The following is a 20,562-nucleotide window of genomic DNA, read 5'->3' on the forward strand; positions in this document are numbered from 1 at the left end:
ACACACACACACACACACACACACACACACACACACACACACACACAGTGGAATATTATTCAGCCTTAAAAAGGGAGGAAATCTCTTCGTACGCTGGATGAACCTTGAGGGCACAATATTAAGTGAAGTAAGGCCGTCACAAAAAGACAAATACTATACCGATTCCACTTACGCAAAATAGCTAAGGTAAACTCATAGAGAACAGAAAGTAGAAAGGCATTTGGCAGGAATTGGGGAAGAGGGAATGAAGAGTTAGTGTTCAACTGGTATAAAGTTTCAGTTTTGCAAGATTAAAAAGTTCTGTAGAACCACTGCACAACAATGTGATTTTACTTAACGCTATTTAACTATACACTTAAAAATGGTGAAGATGGTAAATTTTATGTGTTTCTTGCAACAACAAAAAATTTTCAAATATTTTTTAGTTCATACTCTTAACCAGGATGCTGCGCACTGATTCTCCAGCGGATCATGCCTTTCTGAAATTATGCACAACCCTTTTCCTCTCCAGTAGCCAGAAGCCATTTGCAAAAATATTCATCACAATGGGAGTTATCAACCAGCACCAAGTTTCCCTTTGTTTCTCCTCAGGACAAAGAAAAGAGAGGACCACGGGCTGGAAGGAGGCAACGGAAAAACCTCAAAGGGCCCATTTTTAAAACTCTGGCAACTCAGAAAAGGTGGGTGCAAGGAAGGAGTCCTGATGTAAATGAAAATCGGAGAGTCCAGGATATCCTCCCAAAGGTCACTCCAATTCAAAACATGCAGTCAGAACATTCCCAAGCCCTGTCTCTCTGCCATACAAACACGTGTCTCTCCGTGGGTCTGAGGTTTTCCAAGGCCATGCACTTTTGTCTTCTTCAGGCCCAAGCTCCCATTCATTATGCAATACTGCCTCTCATGGAGGGAGACAGTTACTGCCAGCCCCATACAAAGGAAGGGACTGCGGTCAGGTGGCGGGCCCAGAGTCCTAGAGGTGGGAGGCAGCGGGGCACCTGGCCCCCAGACCCACCCACCTGCACAGCCCCTATTCAGGCTGTCCTGCAGTTGGCCAATGCTGGGGGTGCTGACCCTGGACACTATTCCTAAATACGATGCAGCTGAAGGCCCCTGTGGGTCATATGGTCTTTGAGCCTTGGTCTTCTCATCTGTAAAATGAGGCAATGGATTAATTTTTCTTTCTAACATGAAAAGCTCCAAATCATCTAAGTTGTCAATAATATCAGAGACTTTACTGAACTCCACAGACTCAGGGTATCATAACAGGAGTAGGAAACAGAAATATTGAACAAACAAAAGAGCCTTTTACCCTGCCATCCAAGAGTCCACTGTCTGGCACAAGAACCAATACAGACACACCTGAGTATGGAGACAGACCTATACTATTCCAAAAAGAATGAAGTAGCAATAGGATGGTTATGAAACCACTTCCGACCCACAGCAGGTAAAACGGTTATCAATCACAACCAAAGGAGCTCTGTGACACCCTGAGGGCGGGACGGCCAGGGACTGTGGCAGTGAACTAGAGCTTACATTAACACGGGCAACCGGAAAAGGCAAAACGCCAAAGCCCTCCCCGGAGCAGCATCTAGAGGGCGATGACCTGGGTCATTATACCACTAAAAATCGACACCACGTGTTGGGAAAACTGGACAGCCACATGCAAAAGGATGAAACCAGACCACTATATCATACACAAAAATTAACTCGAATGGATTAAAGACTTGAACATGGATTAAAGACCTGAAACTGTAAGATTACCACATGAAAACACAGGCAGTAAGCTCCTTGATATTGGTCTTAATGTTTTTGTGGATCTGACTCCAAAGGCAAGAAAAACAAAAGCAAAAACAAACAAATGGGATTACAGCAAACTAAAAAGCTTCTGCACCAAAGGAAACCATCATCAAAACAAAAAGGTAACCTACTGAATGGGAGAAGATATTGCAAATCACATATCCAACAAGGGGTTAATATCCCAAATATATAAAGAACTCATACAACTTAACAACAACAAAAACAATCCGATTTAAAAAATGGGCAGAGGATCTAAAGAGACGATTTTCCAAAGATGACATTCATATGGCCACCAGGGCCATGGAAAGATGCTCGACATCACTAACCCCCAAGGAAACGCAAATCAAAGCCACATTGAGCTATCCCCTCATGCCGGTCAGAAGGGTTTTCAAGAAGACGGGAAACAACAAGTGTTGGCAAGGACGTGGAGAAGAGGGAACCCTTGGTGCACTGTTGGTGGGGATGCAAACTGGTGCAGCCACTCTGGAAAACAGTATGGAGGTTTCTCAAAAAGTTAAGAAGAGAACTACCCTATGACCCAGCTATTCCACTCCTGGGTACTCATGTGAAAAATACAAAAACACTAATCGGAAAAGATATGTGCCCCTGTTCACAGTAGCATTATTTATAAGAGCCAAGAAAAGGAAGCCACCTACGTGTCCACTGCTGGATGAGTGGATAGAGAAGATGTGGTGTATACAGACACAGTGGAATACCACTCAGTCATTAAAGACAAAAAAAAAAGAATGAAATCTTGCCATTTCTGATGACACAGATGAACCTTGAGGGGACTATGCTAAGTGAAATAAGTCAGAGGAAAAACAAAAACAGTATGACTTTACTCTCATGTGGAATCTAAAACAAAAAACCAATCCAAACCGAACTTACAGATTGGTGGTGATCAGAAGGGAAGAAAGGAGGGGGTGGGCAAAACGGGCAAAGGGGGTCAAATGTATGGGAATGGATGGTAACCTAACTTTTGGAAGTGATCACTTCGTAAAGAATACAGAAGTCAATTATAGTACCGCACATCTGAAACTTATATAGTGTTATAGACCAATTTCGCCTCAATTAACAACATAATAGAATGAAATAAAAATAGACACCCTGGTATGTTTGTTTTCTCATATCACTGATGTGACTTCTTCAGAAACAATAAAACACTGTATTATCAGGAACCTTAAAATGACTTCAACCGCAGAGTTCAAACTTTTAACAAACTACGTTAATTTAGAAAGAGAACGTACTGATTCAGACTGGCCTGCCAATTACAATTCCAGAACACAAAGTTTATAGTTGTACACAGCCAGAGCAAGCTGAGAAGACGCAACGTGGTACCTTTGGAGCTACCGGATATAGAGAAAAAGGTTCCATGGGCTTTTAAATTTCTTAATGTGACTTTTAAACATAACATACTGCAATTTTGTTTCTGCTGAAACCAGAGAAATCAGAATCTCAATGATCATTAGGCAGCCAGGTGCTCTGGGACACCTGAGGCCTTTCCTGGGACAGCGACCAGGCAGGGAGTGGCCCTCGGGAGGCAAAGGCCTCTCGGGCAGGAAAGAGGACAGTGGCCGGCAGGCAACCAGAAAAACCCTTCAAATGAAGGCTCGTATCTCTAACTTTTAAGCTAGATTTCTGCAAATTAAGGCTGTCACTTTCTCAGCTCAAATTACTGGTTATGCCAAGTTGAATAATTCCAAACAGAAGGGGCGGGGGGATCACCAAATGAGCATCTGTCGTTCAAGTCCACAAGAGAGAGAAGTGATTTTATAATCAGGTCCATTTCCAAAGAATCTGAATACTTGCTACTTATCATGATTTGTGACAGGAATGTGTTTCCATTATAACCCTCTATGAGACTAAATATATTGTGAACATTCTTCTTAATTAAAAATTAATTTTTCCTACTATCACATGTAACTACATTATAAAATTGAAAGAGAGAAAAGAGGAAAATATCACCTATTATCACAATTTCCCAAACTTCTGTAGAATATCAGTATATTTTCTTTATATTTTTTCTCCATGTTTTGTTATTTGTTACACAGTATAATCTGAGTAGTTATAATAAAATAACCGTATTTGGTTAATATTCCAAAATCATCTACTGTGTATCCAGCAGAAATCAATGACCCAAACCCCGTGCCAGGTACCAGAAGTGTAACAAGACAGCATCCTTGTGCTCATGGAGCTTTAACTCGGTTTCAGAGATGTGCCCACAGTGCTTGCAGTGGCCTGTCGAGGAGGCAAAAGTGGATGCAGGCCCCAGGCAGCCTCACCCACACCACAGGTCTAGGGTCCATGGAAAGCCCCGAGATGGCTCGCTGGGCTTTCTTCCTCCAGGGACACCCTGACCACCTCTGGCGGCTGAGCCACGTGACAACTGCCTACCTTACTGTAAGAATCCCAAATTCTAATTACTGGGTAAATATGTTAATCGAACTTCCTTCCCAGCAGCGGAATTTTTGACACAAGGTCACCGGCTTCTTTCCAAGCACTTCTGGTAATAAGAAACGTACATGCTTGCCGCACATCATTTCACCTACTTGCAGATAACCAGCGACCGTGATAACGCCAGTGAGCTCCAGTTACCGTCACTATCGTGGTTCTGCCTTTGGTCGGGAAACAAGATCACGAACAAGAACACACCGACCTGTGGCAGCTGGAGGCTGTGCCTTCTCCTCCCCGCGCAGGCCCTGCCCTGTTGCTCCCCCCCGTCTGGAGAGTAGCTTGAGTGGGCCCCCCTGCCATGCTGGCGCCCCGCTTCTCCTGGCCCTCCTTGGGGAAGCTGCCTTGAGCTGGGCCAGTGAGCGGCTCCCCAATGCCCGGAGGGAAACACAGACTGGCCGTTAGGTAATTGGTGGCCTCTGGAGCCAAGAGGTCACCGAGACTTGGAGGCTGGTGTGACTCTGCAGAGTGACTTGTCAGCTGGGAAAGCTGGGGTATAGAATAAAGAGGAAACCAGAAGGAAAATTACATGGCCCCAAAGAGAGGGGGCCAGAGAGACTTCCGTGTTTCCAGACAACTTCTAGTTTCCAGCCCTTGCCCTTATCTTGATTTTTAAAAGCCTCCTTCTGATTAAGCTTGCTTGAGTCATTTTCTGTTTCTTGCAACAGAACAATCACTGACTGACGAACTCTCATCTGTTTCCTGAGCATTCCCCGAGCGCCGCCTCTATGCAGTGGGCATCTGAGGACAGCTGAGAGCTGAAAACAACTTCCTCTCTCAAGAAACCAGAAACTGGTGGAGAGGCAGGAATAGAACATAATCAGGGAAAGCAGGTTGTTGATAATCAGGTCTGGTTTCATGGAAAGAGAACTGAACGCAGCCACGACAACCAAGGGTTCAGTCCCTTCTACCACTGACGGCCCGTATGACCTTATGTAGGTCCTTCTCCCTCTTGGAGCCTCGGTTTCTTAAACTGTAAAATTAGAAACTTGAAATTTCCAAGTCCTCATGTGCTTTTACTATTCCTTAAAAGCAGTGGACCCAACACCTCCTACATAACCAGTGACAATATTTTTAGAAGCCATGTTGGTGGCAGAATATCTGTAACCTCTGCCCGAAGTTTACCACCTCAGTTCAGAGACGACACAACACGAGCGCCATCCTGAAGGCTGGGGCTGTGGTTCTGAGTGACGGGGTCAGGGTGAAGTGAGGCCTTAAGGAGCTCATCACCCAGAGCAGCCCGTGCAAGAGACTTTGTATGAGGGAAACGTTCTAGAGCTAGCCACTGGCCACACGTGGTTCTCGAGCACCTGAAGTGGGGCTAGGGTGAGGAACCAAATTCCGTACTGCATTTAAGGGTGATGAGTTTACATTTAAGTTTAATTAGCCTTATGTGGCTAATGGCAACTATGGGTCAGCACAGACCTAGCGGTGGAGCCAGGTAATCCCAAGACAAAGTACGCGGCTCTCCAGCAGGGACAAGCATCGGGGAAGGAGAGGCTAATTATGTCTAAGAGAAGAGAGGACAAGACGGTGACACTGAAGGGGCCTGAATGATCAGGAGAGTCTGTCAGGGCTGAAGTGTAGTGTGCTGGGTGCACAGAGGACAAGAGAGCTGGAGAAGCTTTCTGGGCAAAGGAAACCATCCGTGCAAAACTGTGGTGCACGAAGAAACGCAGCATACGGGGAAGCAGCCAAGCGCTGTGCGTGGGCCGTGCTGCAGCCCCGACTCCCCACCCCATACCCGTTCTCCCCTCCATCCCTACAACCGCGGGTACCACACAAGGTGGCAACAGGCTCAGCCAAACATCACGGTCTCCCAGCCTCCCCTGTGGCTACAAGTGGCCCGTGACATGGTTCCAGATAATGAGACCAAGTGGAGCTCTGCTAGGGATTTCCACAACAGTAGGGCTCTCTTGATACAGAGGGGTCACCCTTTCCTCCTTATTGCTTCCTCTTCCTTCGTCTTGGAAGCGCAAGGGGAGCAAAGGTGGGGCAGCCATCTCATGACAGGAGGCATTCAGGAGGGTGAAAGAGGAAAACAGAAAAGCCCCCAGATCACCTATCACATCAATGGAGCCAGAACCAGCCTTGCTCTTACACCCCCCAAACTCCTCGATTATGCCAGAGTAGCAAGATTCCTAGTACATTTAGTCAGACAATCTCTAGAGGACATTACATTTGGCACCCAGAGGTGAGGGGCTAAAAAACGCAGAACCGGCAGGGCAGAGAAAATCGGGGAGTAGGAAATGAGGAGGAATGGCAATCCAGGGACTCCGCCCTGTGCCAGTAAAACAGCTGGTCTGTGTGCAGCCTGCTCTGCTCGGGGGGCGTACACCAGGTGTGACACACTGCAGCGTCAGGAACGATGACAAACTTCCAGAATGTGGGGTGCAGAGACTTCTCTAGGGGACAACGATGGCCGCATTCTGCAAATAGCAATAGGAAGATGGACCGCTTTGTTAAGGCAGCTCTTCCTACCACTGACCCCTAAGTCCCACCATTTGAAACCTCGTTGGGCTAAAAAAGTCACTGGCTTCTATGACCCACCTGGCGCAAGGCTGGTGCCAGTAAGAAAACTTCCCCTCAGTAACTGTTTGGGGAAGGTGATACCACCAAAACACAATTCTAAAAACCAAACCCACCGAGGTAAGACGATAACTTCTCATCACGAGAACTGCCCTTAATCTAAAGTTCTCAAGCGAACACACCTGGACAGGAAATGAACTACGATACCGCAACTTTCCGTGAAAAACCTATTATTCTCTCAAGTGTAAAATGCATAGTTTGGTACCACAAATTATTTTCAGAGTTATATAAGGCCATTAGTTACAGCATTTCCTTATCAATAAATGATGTTTAAAATCTTGTCAGTGTCCATTCTATAAATATTTTCATTCAGATGAAAGTGATAAAACAAATTTACTTGAAAAAAAAAATCATTTAGAAAGTAGTTTAATGCATCCCTTAGCTTCACCTCCGCAGTTTACAAAATCAAGAGCTCACCATGTGTGCCAACAGCTCTAATTCTGGAGCCGCTAGAGCTCATGTCCGGCGGGAAGGTGTGGCTTTGCTGCTTCCAGGAGACCTATGTTCCTTCATTTAAATAAATGGTACTAATAAAAACCATTCAACTAGGAAAATTCTGTTTTTAAAAATTAGGATACAATAATGCCTAAACTGGGTGCTGTATTAGCAAAGGTTAACACAGAATTCTAGAATCCTTCCCACACAAGAATTGTTCTTTCACCTATGACAAACACAAATTTAAGCAAATATTCCTAAAACTCAACAGTTCATCACTGGGTTTAAGAGACTGGATTCAGGGGCGCTTGGCTGACTCAGTCTGTGGAACATGTGACTCTTAATCCTGGGGTCATGAGTTCAAGACCCACACTGGGCCTAGAGCTTACTTAAAAAAATAAAATATAAAAGAAGAGACTGGCTTTAGAACCAACTTGGTGTGAATCGTGGCTGTGAACTGAGCGCTATGGGCGCTGTGGCCACGTTATCCAGCATTTCCAGCCTCGCCTCTAGGATAACGGGCCGGGCCACCCTCGGCAGGAAGTCACGGCGAGACTTACCCAGCTGGGTAAGAGTGCAAACACCAAATACTCACTACATGATAAGGATAATTACAATGGCTAGTGTTAATATTTGATTACTTTTATTGCAAAGAAAATAGGACCTGTTGGCTGCTTCACAATCTGCCATAGGACGCATTTCTAATTTCCAAGTCTGTTGTTCATTTTACTAACGACCACTGAGGGCTTTTTTGGTTGCAGTTTAAATCAGAAGAGTATGTGCCCTTGCCTATGAGTCACTGCAGTGTGAGAAATCCGGAGGGCAAAGTGTGGTCCCCAAACGTGCAGCATCAGCATCACCTGGGAAGCTGTAAGAAATGCCAATTCTCAGGCTCCCCCAAGAATTCCATCTCCAGAACCATAAACTTCAGAACTAAGGAACAGCAATGTGTGTCTCCACGAATCCTCCAAGGGGTCTTAAGTACACTCAGTTTGAGAACAGCTAAAGGAAATGTCATCTTGGGCCAATTCCACTAACCGGTGGCCCTCTGATGGCCCCCCCTGGGACTGGGAGAGCTATGGGGGTCCCTCGCCTTCCCAGGTGCTCCTGGGGGCAACACCAGAGTCCCCGGCACACCAACCCCCCTCAGCCTGAAGCAGAAAGAAGGCACACGAAGCCAGCCAGCAGGGAAGCCTGGTACTGGGGGACCAAACCGCCCCCACCCCCACCGGCCTAACAATTATAACCGTCAGAGTGTCATCTGTGATTCTGACCCCAGAGGAGTATGTGTCACACCAGCTCACCCATAAAACCCTTTCTTAACATACGGCCACGCAAAAACACGTCCGCGAATGTTCACAGCAGCAGTGTTCCTAACAGCCAACAGGTGAGAAGAACCCAAATGTCCATCAACTGGCAGACGGATAAACAAGATATGGCCTGTCATCACAATGGCATATGAATGGCCCACAAAAGGAAACGAAGCACTAACACACACTACAACATGGTGAACTCTGAAAACGTGCTCAATGAAAAATGCCACAGAGGACCACACAGTGTCTCATTCCATCTACATGACAGAACAGGCAGTCCAGAGAGACAGCAAACAGAGGAGCGGCTGGGCTGTCTCGGGTTTGAAGGAGGGGTGGGAGGCATGGGGTTTTTTCTGGGGGGACAAAAATGTTTTAAAATTAGGTTGTACTAATGATTGTACAACTCTATGAATATAGGGTTTAAAAACAATGCACTATACACATTATATTTTTTGAATTGTACACTTTAAATGGGTAAATTGTATAATATATGAATTACATTTCAAAAAGGTCATTTTTTAAACAAAACAAACCCTTCCTCAGAGCTAATCGAACCTGACTGGCAGTGCTGTCCAGGCTGTAGGGCAGAAGGGCACAGCTGTGAGGAGGGCCAGGAGGGCGATGAGGGAAGCAGGCACCTAAGGCACAGGATATAAGGAAATCCTCGTTCTCAGGACCGTGTAAGCACAGGGTCCGTTCTTACAGGACCCTGAAAGTGAGTGCCTCTTCTAATTTTGCATGCAGGACACCTGCCTGCCGCGTCCCAGTCCTGCCCGGATTTTGAGGCTGCTTTATGTTCGAATATATTTACAGATTTTTAGCCCCCTAAAAATATTTTCAAACTACTTAACATCCCCCTCACTTTATAAACTTCAATGGCTCCTAGCACCTACAGATTCAGGTTCAAAGGTGACAAATCAAGATCTTCTATTTGGGACTTTAAGCCTGTGGGCATACCTTCACAGGCTCTGGAGTTAGATTAAGCCCTAAGGAGGAACTCCCTGCCAACTAGAGTGCTCTAAGCAGGGATTCACACCCGGGCCTTCAGATCCCAGGGCCTCTGGTGCCCAAACCCTGGGCCCTCTGCCCCTGCACCCTTCCTACCAAGCAGCAGAGGCTGAGGTTTCTTTGTATCATCGACAACCTTAGCTCCAAACTTCGCACAAAGTGTTAAGGATGGAGTGTTTAAACGCAGATGGTTAATTAGGAAAAGCTCAATCAATGCTAACAATCGTTATCATGCACAAAATTAGCAAACTAAGGTAAAATCTTGCCATTCACTATGGCTTCCCAATGTCCGTAATGATGGGCCAAGAAACACAATAAGGGGGAAAAAAAATCTAGTAGCTTCAAACTACAGAAATCCATGAATAATCAGATTTCCGGCTTGCGATATTTAATCTTGAACCTGGTCTTTATTCACCACAGAAAAGGAAAGTTAAATGGAGAGAAAATTAAGAACAATTTTAAAAAGCCACGTGACTGGCAATCAGAGACCAGTTTTTTTCTTTCTTATTTTACCCAAGCCCTAGAACCCTGTAGAAAAAGAAAGAAAAACATCTCAATTTCAGAAGGTAGCTCTCCATTCAAATAAGCTGGAAATGAGCAAGGGAGATACATACTGTAACAAAAACAAGACCAAAAACAAAAATCACAGGGGGAAAAAAGGGATTTCTGAGACTGGAAAGAATGCAGGACCGTCAAGACACAGGGAACAACACTGCCACCAAGTGGTGACGGTGCCTCAAGTCACCCTCTGCCATCTAGACCAGCGATCTCAACTGGGACAGCAACAGAATCCTGTGTGCGTGTGTGTGCGTGTGCGTGTTTTAAAAGAATTCATGCCTAGGCCCCATCCCCACCCAACTGATTCGGCGAAGCAGAATGCAGAGGGGCAGGTGCAGCCTGTATTTTAAAATCTCCCCAGGTGACTTGGGTGCATAGGGAAAGCTAAGAACCAAGAATCAAACCAAAAGGTCATACAGATATCACTATGATGCTTATATTTTCAGTAAAGTTTTACTTGTAGTCACTCCACCTATATGATCCATCAAAATTTCCTAATGGTATATAAATTCTTGAAAATTTGGCTAAGTACATACAAATCATAGTTCTAACAGGTTTTACATTTTTAACAGTATAATCATCATAAAGATTCCAATTATATTCCTTAGTCCTGCCATTAGTATTTATGTCTAATATCTAATCCAACACTTAAGCTTATCATAAATTAGACACAGCTATACTCCACACAAAACCCTTTGAACATTAGTTTCACTAGACTATTTGCTTATACAATGGGTTTCAAATCAATAAATCTTATCTATATTAGATGGGTTTTCCTTTTTTCTCTTTTAAACAAGACATAAAAAGTCTGAATGCTTCTATTGTTGGTGAAATCTGTAAATACACAATGTAATCTGAAACACTTCAATAAAAGCTATCAGACTACCACTAAAATTGTTCCTTGGCACACAGAGGTAAATAAAAGGATTTCCCCCCTTTCCAGAGTCCGGAGTTACCTAAAAAATTACTTCTTTAACAACAAAGAATTATCTTTTGTATGATACACTAGGAGGCAAAACTGTGGAGTGTTTCTACTCCCAAGTACCTGGTCAGGAGTTGACTTTCTGCATTCTGCAGGCCTGACAGTGAGGTCAGAGTCCACTAGGAAAACAAACACTCGAACAGGTCTCTGTGCCCTGGGGGCCACCCAAGAGGCAAAGCTTCCCTGGAAAATAAGGGGCAAGAAAGAGGCAGAGCACCATATGCTTGGTTTCATTTGGCAAATTATCAAATTGGTCTTATCGCTGTCAGCACATGCTTATCACTGCATTTCCCCCACCAAACTCTTTCCTTCTCTAGGAAGCACTAACCTCCCTCCTCAAAAAACGTCACTGGTGACCCAGATTTCTTGGAGGTCTGAGACACGTGGGTGACTCCTTGGGTTATCCCTCTGGGATGCGTAGCATCAGAAAGAGACACAGGAGTCCCATTCTGGGTCCAGAAGGTCTGGGCTGGATTTATCCTGGTAGCTTGTTTCAAGCGCTTGCTACTCATATTGAACGAGCAATATCAGCATCACTGGGGAGTCTGCTAGAAAGGGAGACCCTCTGGACCCACCAGACCAGAACCTGCCTCTGTACAGGCTCCCTGGAGAACCCTAAGGACATGAACATTCGAGACCATGGCCACCCAATGTACAGATGCATTCATGTCTTCGTCTGCAGGAGGAGAGCACCTCCCCTGGCCCCACCTTCAGTACGGGCCTACGGTGGGATCAGTAGTGGGAAGGCTCTGAAAATGAGGAGGCTCTACCAAGACTCCAGCATGGGCACCCTCTCAGAACAATGACGTGTGCGCTCAGCCATGCCCCACATACGCAGCCCTAAGCTCCCAACCCTCAGCAGCTTCGCCCTGCGGCAGACCGAAAGGCACCCCCATGATACCACATCTATGGGGCTGACAGTTTACTCCACTGACCTTTCACATACTCAGCATCTCACAAACTCCTCACCCAAAGAACCCAGAACACGTAGGAGAGAGAATGCATTTTCCTTGGGCTTCTGGGGCGGTAGCCCTAAGTGATCACGACAAACTTAAGGCATCATTGAAGACCTGTGTTTTAAATTTAAGCAGCCAGGCAGCTTTTTGTATTCTATTTTATGATCTACCTGTTTGTTTTATTGCAAAAACATCTGCCTTGCCAAGTCTCCATGTACCAACTGGTGATTTCCCTACTTATTCGTTTCCCTTCAATGCCTTGGCATACACCTGCCCCGCCCCTCTGAAGTGCAGGGTGGGAACAAGCCTTCCTAGACTTTGCTAAAGTCAAGCAGGAGTTCCTACAAGAAACCAACTGGTCTCTGTTGAATTAAAAAAATAAAACAGTCGGGGATTTGGGAATGTTTGCGCTGGTCTTACCAGACATATGTGAGTAAATTTCTAAATAGAAATTAACTGCCTACCTACTTCAGATGGGTCTCCAAAACATAAAATTCAGATTCTTGCAGCTTAATTATTTCAGAGATTTTGTATATAGAAAGTCACGTGCCCCTGAGTAAACAGCAGGCTGATTTTGTTGGCTACCTCCGTCCACATAGCCTTCATATTTTCGTCTTGCACTATACTTAGAGCCATGCTCCTTACTCACTAACCCCTGCTCTCCAGGTTGGAGCCCCTCTGTTAAAAAAAATTAGGACACCAAAGTTACAGGAAATCGTATTTCTCCCCCACCTATATCCTTAACACAATGCAAACACCATGGTTTTTAAATGACTGGTGGTTTGTTTTATTAGTATTTTCCAAGTGGGATGAAACCGGTGGGACGGTACGAGTATCTGCCTCACTTTTTCAGCTTGAACAAAGGCCAAAAGGTTTCCTGTTTGTTTAACTGAAGTTTGCGCTGCCAGGAGAAAAATACCAAATGGTCACAAGTAGTCACTCCGAGCATCTGAAACACTTAAAAGGCCCTATTCAGGGTTCCCTGCAAGGACACTTTTCCATCCACCACGCCCAAGCCAGAGAGCAGCTCCCTGAGGCCACCGGTGGTGGATGCCTGGGCTGCCTGCCGGCCCAGCCCCCGGGGCAAGGCAGGAACCGAGGCCACGAGCCGCCTCCAGTAGCACACGCCCTGCCGGGGACCGTCTGGCCAAAACAGGGACCTCGGGGCTTTCACGTGTCTGTGAATCTGGAGGTGTCCCAGCTGCGGGGAACACACAGCTGCAGTGGGGGGGCCAAGGGGTCCCAGAGCACAGTGGAAGGAGGTGGTATCTCTGTGGCCCCGAGACAGGGTGCAAACAGTGGCAGAGGCTGAGGATGCCTGATTTTGGAGAAGAAAATTCACAGAATGATGCTGAGAAATCTCTCTCCCTCTGCTGCACAGTCCAGTCCCAATGTGGACGTGGAGGTGGAGACGGCTGACCAAAGGCAAGTCCATACATTAAAATACTCAGAAACGGCTGGCGGTGGGGGGCTGCCTGGCTGACAGGGAGACCCATGGACAGACAGAATAAAGGCCCAGGCAGGTGCCGGCAGGGAACATCCTGTGGGAAGGGGCTCCGGAGAGGAAGCTCACGCGGGAGGCCATGCCGCGCCTCTCCGGTGGCAGCCGGGCTCCCGCGGGCACAGGTCCGTGAGCTCCAGGCCTGCCTCTGTCATCCACTAGCTCTGCAGTCTGGGGAAAGGGATTTAAACCATTCCAAGCCTCCACTCCCTCATCTGTGAAATGGGTGTCATAAAAATGCCAAACTTCCCAATAAGGCTGACTGGGAATTCAAGAACTCCTATAGAGCACCTGCCATAGATAACAACATAAGTGATTATTACTATACCGATTCAGAGTCCTAAATGCTTGTATTCTCTCTCTCTCATACAGAGTACCTACAATATAACCCCAAAATTCATACAATATTTAATTCTAAATAAAGAGCATAAAGGACATGTTCCTATAGAGGAGGAAGAGAGGGGGGAGTTAAGAAATCACTAATGAGCATATACTAAGTTTGTAAAAATTTGAGCAATTTACTTGCCTTCCTTTAAAAGTCATCAAGCCTGTAAGGACTAGAGAAGCCGATGACAGAGATCATGAGTAAGTAAATGCTAGAGCGTGTTACAAGGAGGTAAGTGCTATGGGAAAAGTCAGGAGACGCAGACGAGGAATGTCTGGTGGTAGGAGGGGAGGGTGCAATCTGAAACAGAGTGGCCAGGAGGGGCCTCCTTGGAAAGGTGACTTTAAGCAATGATCTGAGGCAGGTGAGGTGGTTAATCAGGAGGTTAAGGGGAATAGCATTCCAGGCAGAGAGACGAGCCCATGCAAAGGCCTCAGGGCATGTGTGGCAGGAGGGACGGACCCCAGTAGAAGCCGCCATCAGAGGGAACAGGTAGGCAATGTACTGTGACGTCGGCTAGTGCTACACGGGGCTCTCTCGGGACACCTTCCCACAGGAGAGGGGGAGAACCCACAACTCAGTAACTGGGGCCTGAAGAATCCGTGAGGATTATGGCCTGGACAGGGCAGGAGCGGTGTGTGTGTGGAGCTCTGCTGCGTTCGGTACTTAAAGGCAGAGGCACGGCTCGTCAACTTGACGCTGCTCTCTACAACGTACTGGTCATCAGTATCAAGCTTCAAAACCATCCCAAAAGGACTGGCCAAACTGATGCTCTAGCACTTCACAGGTGCAAGGTGCTTGGGGAAAGAGCTTTGGTTTTTGTTTATTTGTTTTGAAAAAAGAAAACCTTTTTGAGGGCACCTAGAAATCAATCTAATTTTTAAATAACAGTTAATGCCCCAAAGGACAAGCTGTAGTAAGAGCCAGGAATGAGAGTTAAGGACTCAAAGCAGAAACAGATTATGAAGGCGAGGCCACATGAAGAAAACAGTAGTGGAGGGAGGAGGTATACCAGAGGGCCAGGATGGCGGGAATGCGCTGTGGGTGCCGGGCCCTGCAGCTGGGGACAGTGTGTGCTCAGAGGACAGGACTTGGACTGGAGGGGACTCAGCAGTAACCCGCGGCAGGGCGAAGAAACGAGGGCAGTTCAGCCAGAGGGGAGCTTTAGAGGAAGCCGTGGTTTCCATGACCTCCCACCATCTGAAGAACGGGAAGTAGAAGTATAGTCTGTGTGGCTTCAGACACAGACCAGAGAGGCACCAAGGGATGGAATATGACAGGGAGCAGGATTTGGTTCAATCTAAGAAATTCACTGGAACTTCAGAACTGTTCTAAAATGGGGCAGGCTGCTTCCCACAGTCACCCACAGCCCTTACTACACGCCCAGCCACAGGGCTCTGAGTTTGGGACCCTTATCATTGCACATTTAAATGCATGACATACATCACCACGCGTCAGTCTCCACAACGCCCGTGAGATGCGGCCACTGCAATACTGGGCACTATTCTGAAACCTCGAAACCCCACTTCTGGTGTTACTGCTGTTCTGGCATGTCAGCCACAAATCACAGCTCAGCTCCCCCCTTCTGGGCCTCCCTCCAGTCCCTTCGCCTTCTCCTCCACCCGCCCCACCTGCTAACAGGGCGCCACCAGGACCTGGGAGAAAGAGCCCTCGCAGCAGGCTGGCCTCTCCACTGCAGCAGGGGAAGGGGAAGGGGGGACACGGCCATCTGGCTCCCGTCCGGCTCCCGTGGGCAGTAAGAGAAATCAAAGCTCCTGCCACTGAGCTCAGCAGCTCCCGTGAGGGGCTCCAGGCCGCAGGAGGGCGGCCCCGTATGGAGGGGCTGAGGCAGGAGCAGCAGTGGGCCCAGAGACCCCAGAGGGACCTTTCTGCACCATGGGAGGTAACTTTACACTGGAAACCTTGGCCTCACTCATTTTTTCCAAATCTATGAATTCTGAAAGCTTTTAAATAAAATGTCAGTAGAAACATCATGCTTCCTTATCTCAATCAGTGTGGCAATAGGCATAATGAATCCTCTACCACGGGGGAGAAGTTTTGACAGCTTATTCCAGTTCACGGCTCCTAAGGGGAAAAGCTGGGATTTAAAGACAGCCGCTCTGGCTCCAGCCTTCAGAAGAGGTCCCTAAATGAGCTCTAAATTCCTTCCCTAGGTTCACCTTCATGGCCACCCCAGGCCCTCCAACACCGAGGAGGCCAGCTCTGTGCTTTCCATCAATATGCGAGCGAGTGACCTCGGCCCCTGAGTACCATTTCCAGTGACGGGGGATGAGAAATACCAAGCGCTCTGTTCTCGGGTCCCGAGAGACTGCGCGGCCCAGGCTTCGGGGTACTGGGGGTGATCTGCTCAGCGCTCTGGCCTCTGGGAGAACGATCCATCATCCCAACTCATTCACAGCAAACTTTCACCCAACAATGTTGGCTAGCCCAGAATTTACCAAGGAACCCTGTCAACTGCAAACACCATAAATAAGAATGCAGCTTGGGGTTAAACATCCGTTTCTTACAATGTTTCCAGACGAAACCTACTAAAAACAGAAGCCTCCAAAAAGAGAAGGTGGACACACACCCCGGCGCTTCTACCCTCTGGGCCACACAAGGTCACGTTCTCGAGTGCTGCCCATGGTGCACTCCACTCGCCCATTTTATCTTGGGGTCCTCCAGAGAGGCAAACATTTGCCAGCACCGACCAACCTTCTGAGTCCGGTCCCTCAGACACTGACTGGGAGACACCAGTGTCCATCTGGGCACTCGCCACACTTCCCCACTCAGGCAGAGAGCAGCCCCGGGTGGGGCCTGCAGAGCTCACTGCACTTCCTCAGCCATCAGAGCTCCCCCAAGGGGTACAGCCTCCCAGGCTGTGCACTTTACAAGCCTGGTGTTTCAAACAGCCACCAGCCCAGCAGACCCCTTTGGCTTAGAAGTTTAGGAAGTCACACAATCTGGCGGTTGGACATTACCAGACAATCTACAAAAATGAAAATGAAATCTTTAAAACTAAACATTCTAAACTGATACACACTTGAAATAACTCAATTTAATGACTTTAAAAAAAAAAAGATCTCACTGCATTTATAAGCCCAATCTTTCTAGCGTTCCTTTACTTGCTCCTTCCTGCTGGGAAACAACAGTACAGGAAGCTTAACACCAGTGCTCCGACCTCAATAATGGTTAACAAAAATAACTGTATTGCTTTACATGGGACGTGTCTTAGGTTTCCAAAGTACTTTCACAATCACAATTTAATGTAATTCCATGAGATAAGAAGAGCCAACATTCACTATAACCACTTTACGACTCAGGTTAAGTGCAGTTATAGGATTTATATCACAAAGCTAGTTGAGCCCAAACCAGGCTCTTGTTTAATTTGGCAGAGGAGGCATTTTTTAAATTAAATATTAGAGAGAACTCTGGGGGAGGGAGGGGAAAGGAGAGGGAGAAAGAGAGAGAAGCAGGAAAGAGGGGCAGAGGTTGAGGAGCGTGAGGAGGGCGTAGGGGTCCCCCACCCAGGGCAGCCGCATCGAACCTACTCTGCAAACTCTCGGGGTAGCCTGGGCCGCTGCTTAACACATGCATGGAAGTATGTCGAGGGACAAGAATGGATCCATAGTACATGCAACCTGAGAAACTCAAGAAATCTTTGAGAGGTCCACTCTGTTGCTTTGCTTTCTCTTTTTCTTCAGATTTTATTTATTTATGTGAAAGAGTGTGTGTGTGTGTGTGTGTGTGTGTGTGTGTGTATGTGAGACAGAGAGAGATCACGAGCAGAGGGGAGGGGTAGAGGGAGAAGTAGACTCCCCACTGAGCAAGGAGCCCCATGCGGGACTCGATCCCAGGACCCTGGGATCACGACCCAAGCCAAAGGCAGATGCTTAACCAACTGAGCCACCCAGGCACCCTGCTTTGCTTTTTCTAAAAGAAAAAAAAAAAGTTTTCTGATTAAAGAGCATTAGGGAAAAGAAATACCTGCTGCTGAAAATTTAGGCTATTACTGGGCAGAGACAAATCTTAAGTTTAGAACTGCATTTAAACTTGTTTTTTACACTGTGACTCCACATAGGAAGGCCCAAGACAGACTTGAGCATACTCTGTATCTGGGAGACACAAGCAGGCTGCAAGGGCACCAGATGGTCCTCCTGTGACCCCACACCGAGGGACAGCAGCTGACGAGGCAGGGGACGTGGCGGGTGTAACCAGAGCGCTGGGACCAGGGAAGACCGCCACAAGCCCGCTGCACTGAGGCAGAGTGTCAACCTACAGTCCAGTCGCAGGGGGGAGGTAGACAAGCTTGGGAACGCAGTGGGAACGGAAGGAGCCCCTCCACATTCCCACACACGGTGGGTGAGCGGTCACAACAGCTCGGCAGAGGGGCCATTTTTCACACGAGGTGCTGCAAGCTGCTGAGTTCTCTTACACGTGGAATTTGAGGATCTCTCTGGAAATAGCGATAGGCATGGTCATTTGAGCTTCTTACCTAGGGAGCTTTAAAATCGGGGGGTGATTTGACTTGAAATCTCATTTCGTCTTTTCCTTCACCTAATGCACTGCTGTTACTCATGCCAGAATCTCACAGGTCACTTCCGGGGTGTACGGTACCTTCATATCTGCTGGGAGAGTCGCACACTTTCTGTGGGGTTGCCACTCGGAGGAATATCTGCTGCCTCCACGAGTGTCTCCGTGTCTTCACGGGGGTCCTGCTGGCGTCGCCAAGGTGGTTAGCTTTGGAGTCAAAGTCCCTGGAAGCACAAAATGACTGATTGATGACTGATAGGGAGATATAATCAGGTATTTTAGCTTGACTTTTTGTTTTTAAACAAAACACTACATTATAAATTATCTTTGTATAAGAAAACATAATTAGATAATCATGCAAGCTGAATCAAGCCCACAGTGGGTCAACATTCCTAAGGGACTGTTTTCTTACAGGATGCCTTTCATGAAAAGCACAAGACTGCATGCCCTTAATTTATGTCCATTATAAAAGACGTTAAGAAATACGCTCCACAGGCCACTAGCTTCCAGTTGGGCCTTTCTTGGCACCACTTCAGAAAAGAGAAACTGTCTCTAAAGGGGGCACTGGCACCAGGGCACCATCTCCCCTCATCCGTGTGTGGGAAGATTTTCTCAGCATAGGTCTGCATCGCCACAGACAGCCGCAAAGAACCATCAAGGCAATAATTACACAGTCACTTGATGACAACTATTTTAACATCTATCTTTTTTAAACTACAAGACAAAGTATATTTACTAACACATATCGTAAATACTGTCTCATCAGTGATTTTTCTTCCTATTCGCAGGACAACTTGGGGAAGCCCTTGTAATTTACACCCGCGTACACATCGCAACTAAGGAAGCACCCTGCCTCACAGGTCAGACACCCGGCCTTATTTACAGAGCCACATGCTCACTCTCAGAAACACTGCTATCACTTAGAGAACCGGTTAAGACTTTCTTGGATCCTCTGCAAACAACACATTAATAAACTACTCCTGGTCAAAACCGGAGAACAAGAGGACTCTTTCTTTAAGTGACGTTCAGTAGGAAAGTATAAGAAAGAAGATACAACTGATTTAGCTAAAATGATCTTTTGAGTGTCAAAAAAAATAGCTGAAAAATCCCTGTATATATCAGTAATTCGACACTTCTACCCAGGCTTGATAAATCTAAATTAAACCCTACCTTTTCGTGTTCATAAAGTCAGAGGTGTTATTTTCATCTACAGGAGCCAGAAATTTTAGAAAATTTGGCACAGAGGAAGAAGAATGAAGTTTTTTCCGCAGGGCATTACGGTAGGAGATGCTGAGAGTTTGATTGAGAAGAGAGTTTAGGATAAAGAAATACAAACACAAAAAGTGTAAAATATAAGCTTTAAATTAAACACTTTAGTTCTCATGCTAAGAAAATTAAACCCGGTAAGAAATTAAAAAGTTTACAAATGAGATTTAATTTCTGCAGTCAATAAAATTCTATTTTAAATGAATGGAATCAATGAATTAATTCAAACACATCAGTCCATTCAGTTACGCAACATAACAAGCTCTAGACACCCACTGTACAACCCAGTGCCCGTAGTTAGCAATACTGTGCTGTGCGCTTTAACAACGTGTTAAGGGTGTAGAGCTCACGTTAAGCATTCTCACCAGAATAAAATAAAAACATAACAAAAAAGTCAGTCCATCTTCCAAAATGACTTTTCCTTTCAAACTGGAAAAAAATAATTTTCCTAAATTCATGAGGACATTTCTGATTTGGCACAAACCACAGTGTATATGATCAAACACAGTTCTTGTTAAACTGCGTGTGTGTGTGTGTGTGTGTGTGTGTATGCGCGCGCGTGTGTGTATATCCTGGGCAGAGATATTGGAAAATAAGTATGTAAGAAATGGCTTGACATGAAGACCTGGCAACAGCAACAGTAATTGATCAATAGTGAATTAAGTCAGTTCAGATGATAGACTGAAAATAATACAATCAAAACCAGACAAGAACACACACACACACACAAGCGGTGGCCCTGGGTTCTCTCCCGCCATGCAGCACAACCTCTCTGTGCAAACTTCCCG

The 20,562-nt window shown here is 46.4% G+C and overlaps 1 protein-coding gene across 6 annotated transcripts in view; it reads right to left on the reverse strand.

Moving 5' to 3' along the window:
• TBC1D1 (TBC1 domain family member 1) overlaps positions 1-20,562 on the reverse strand; it is a 215,689-nt gene that overhangs the window by 63,442 nt on the left and 131,685 nt on the right. For 5 of the 6 annotated variants that reach the window (XM_044913007.1, XM_044913008.1, XM_044913005.1 and 2 more), the window contains one exon: positions 18,593-18,732. In XM_044913007.1, coding sequence (XP_044768942.1) covers positions 18,593-18,732 — 140 coding nt within the window. Of the gene's footprint in view, positions 1-18,592; positions 18,733-19,678; positions 19,799-20,562 lie in introns of all 6 variants that reach the window. The other variant, XM_044913006.1, reaches the window with a different exon arrangement.

This window comes from Neomonachus schauinslandi, chromosome 2, assembly GCF_002201575.2.
Source record: "Neomonachus schauinslandi chromosome 2, ASM220157v2, whole genome shotgun sequence".
NCBI lineage: Eukaryota > Metazoa > Chordata > Mammalia > Carnivora > Phocidae > Neomonachus > Neomonachus schauinslandi.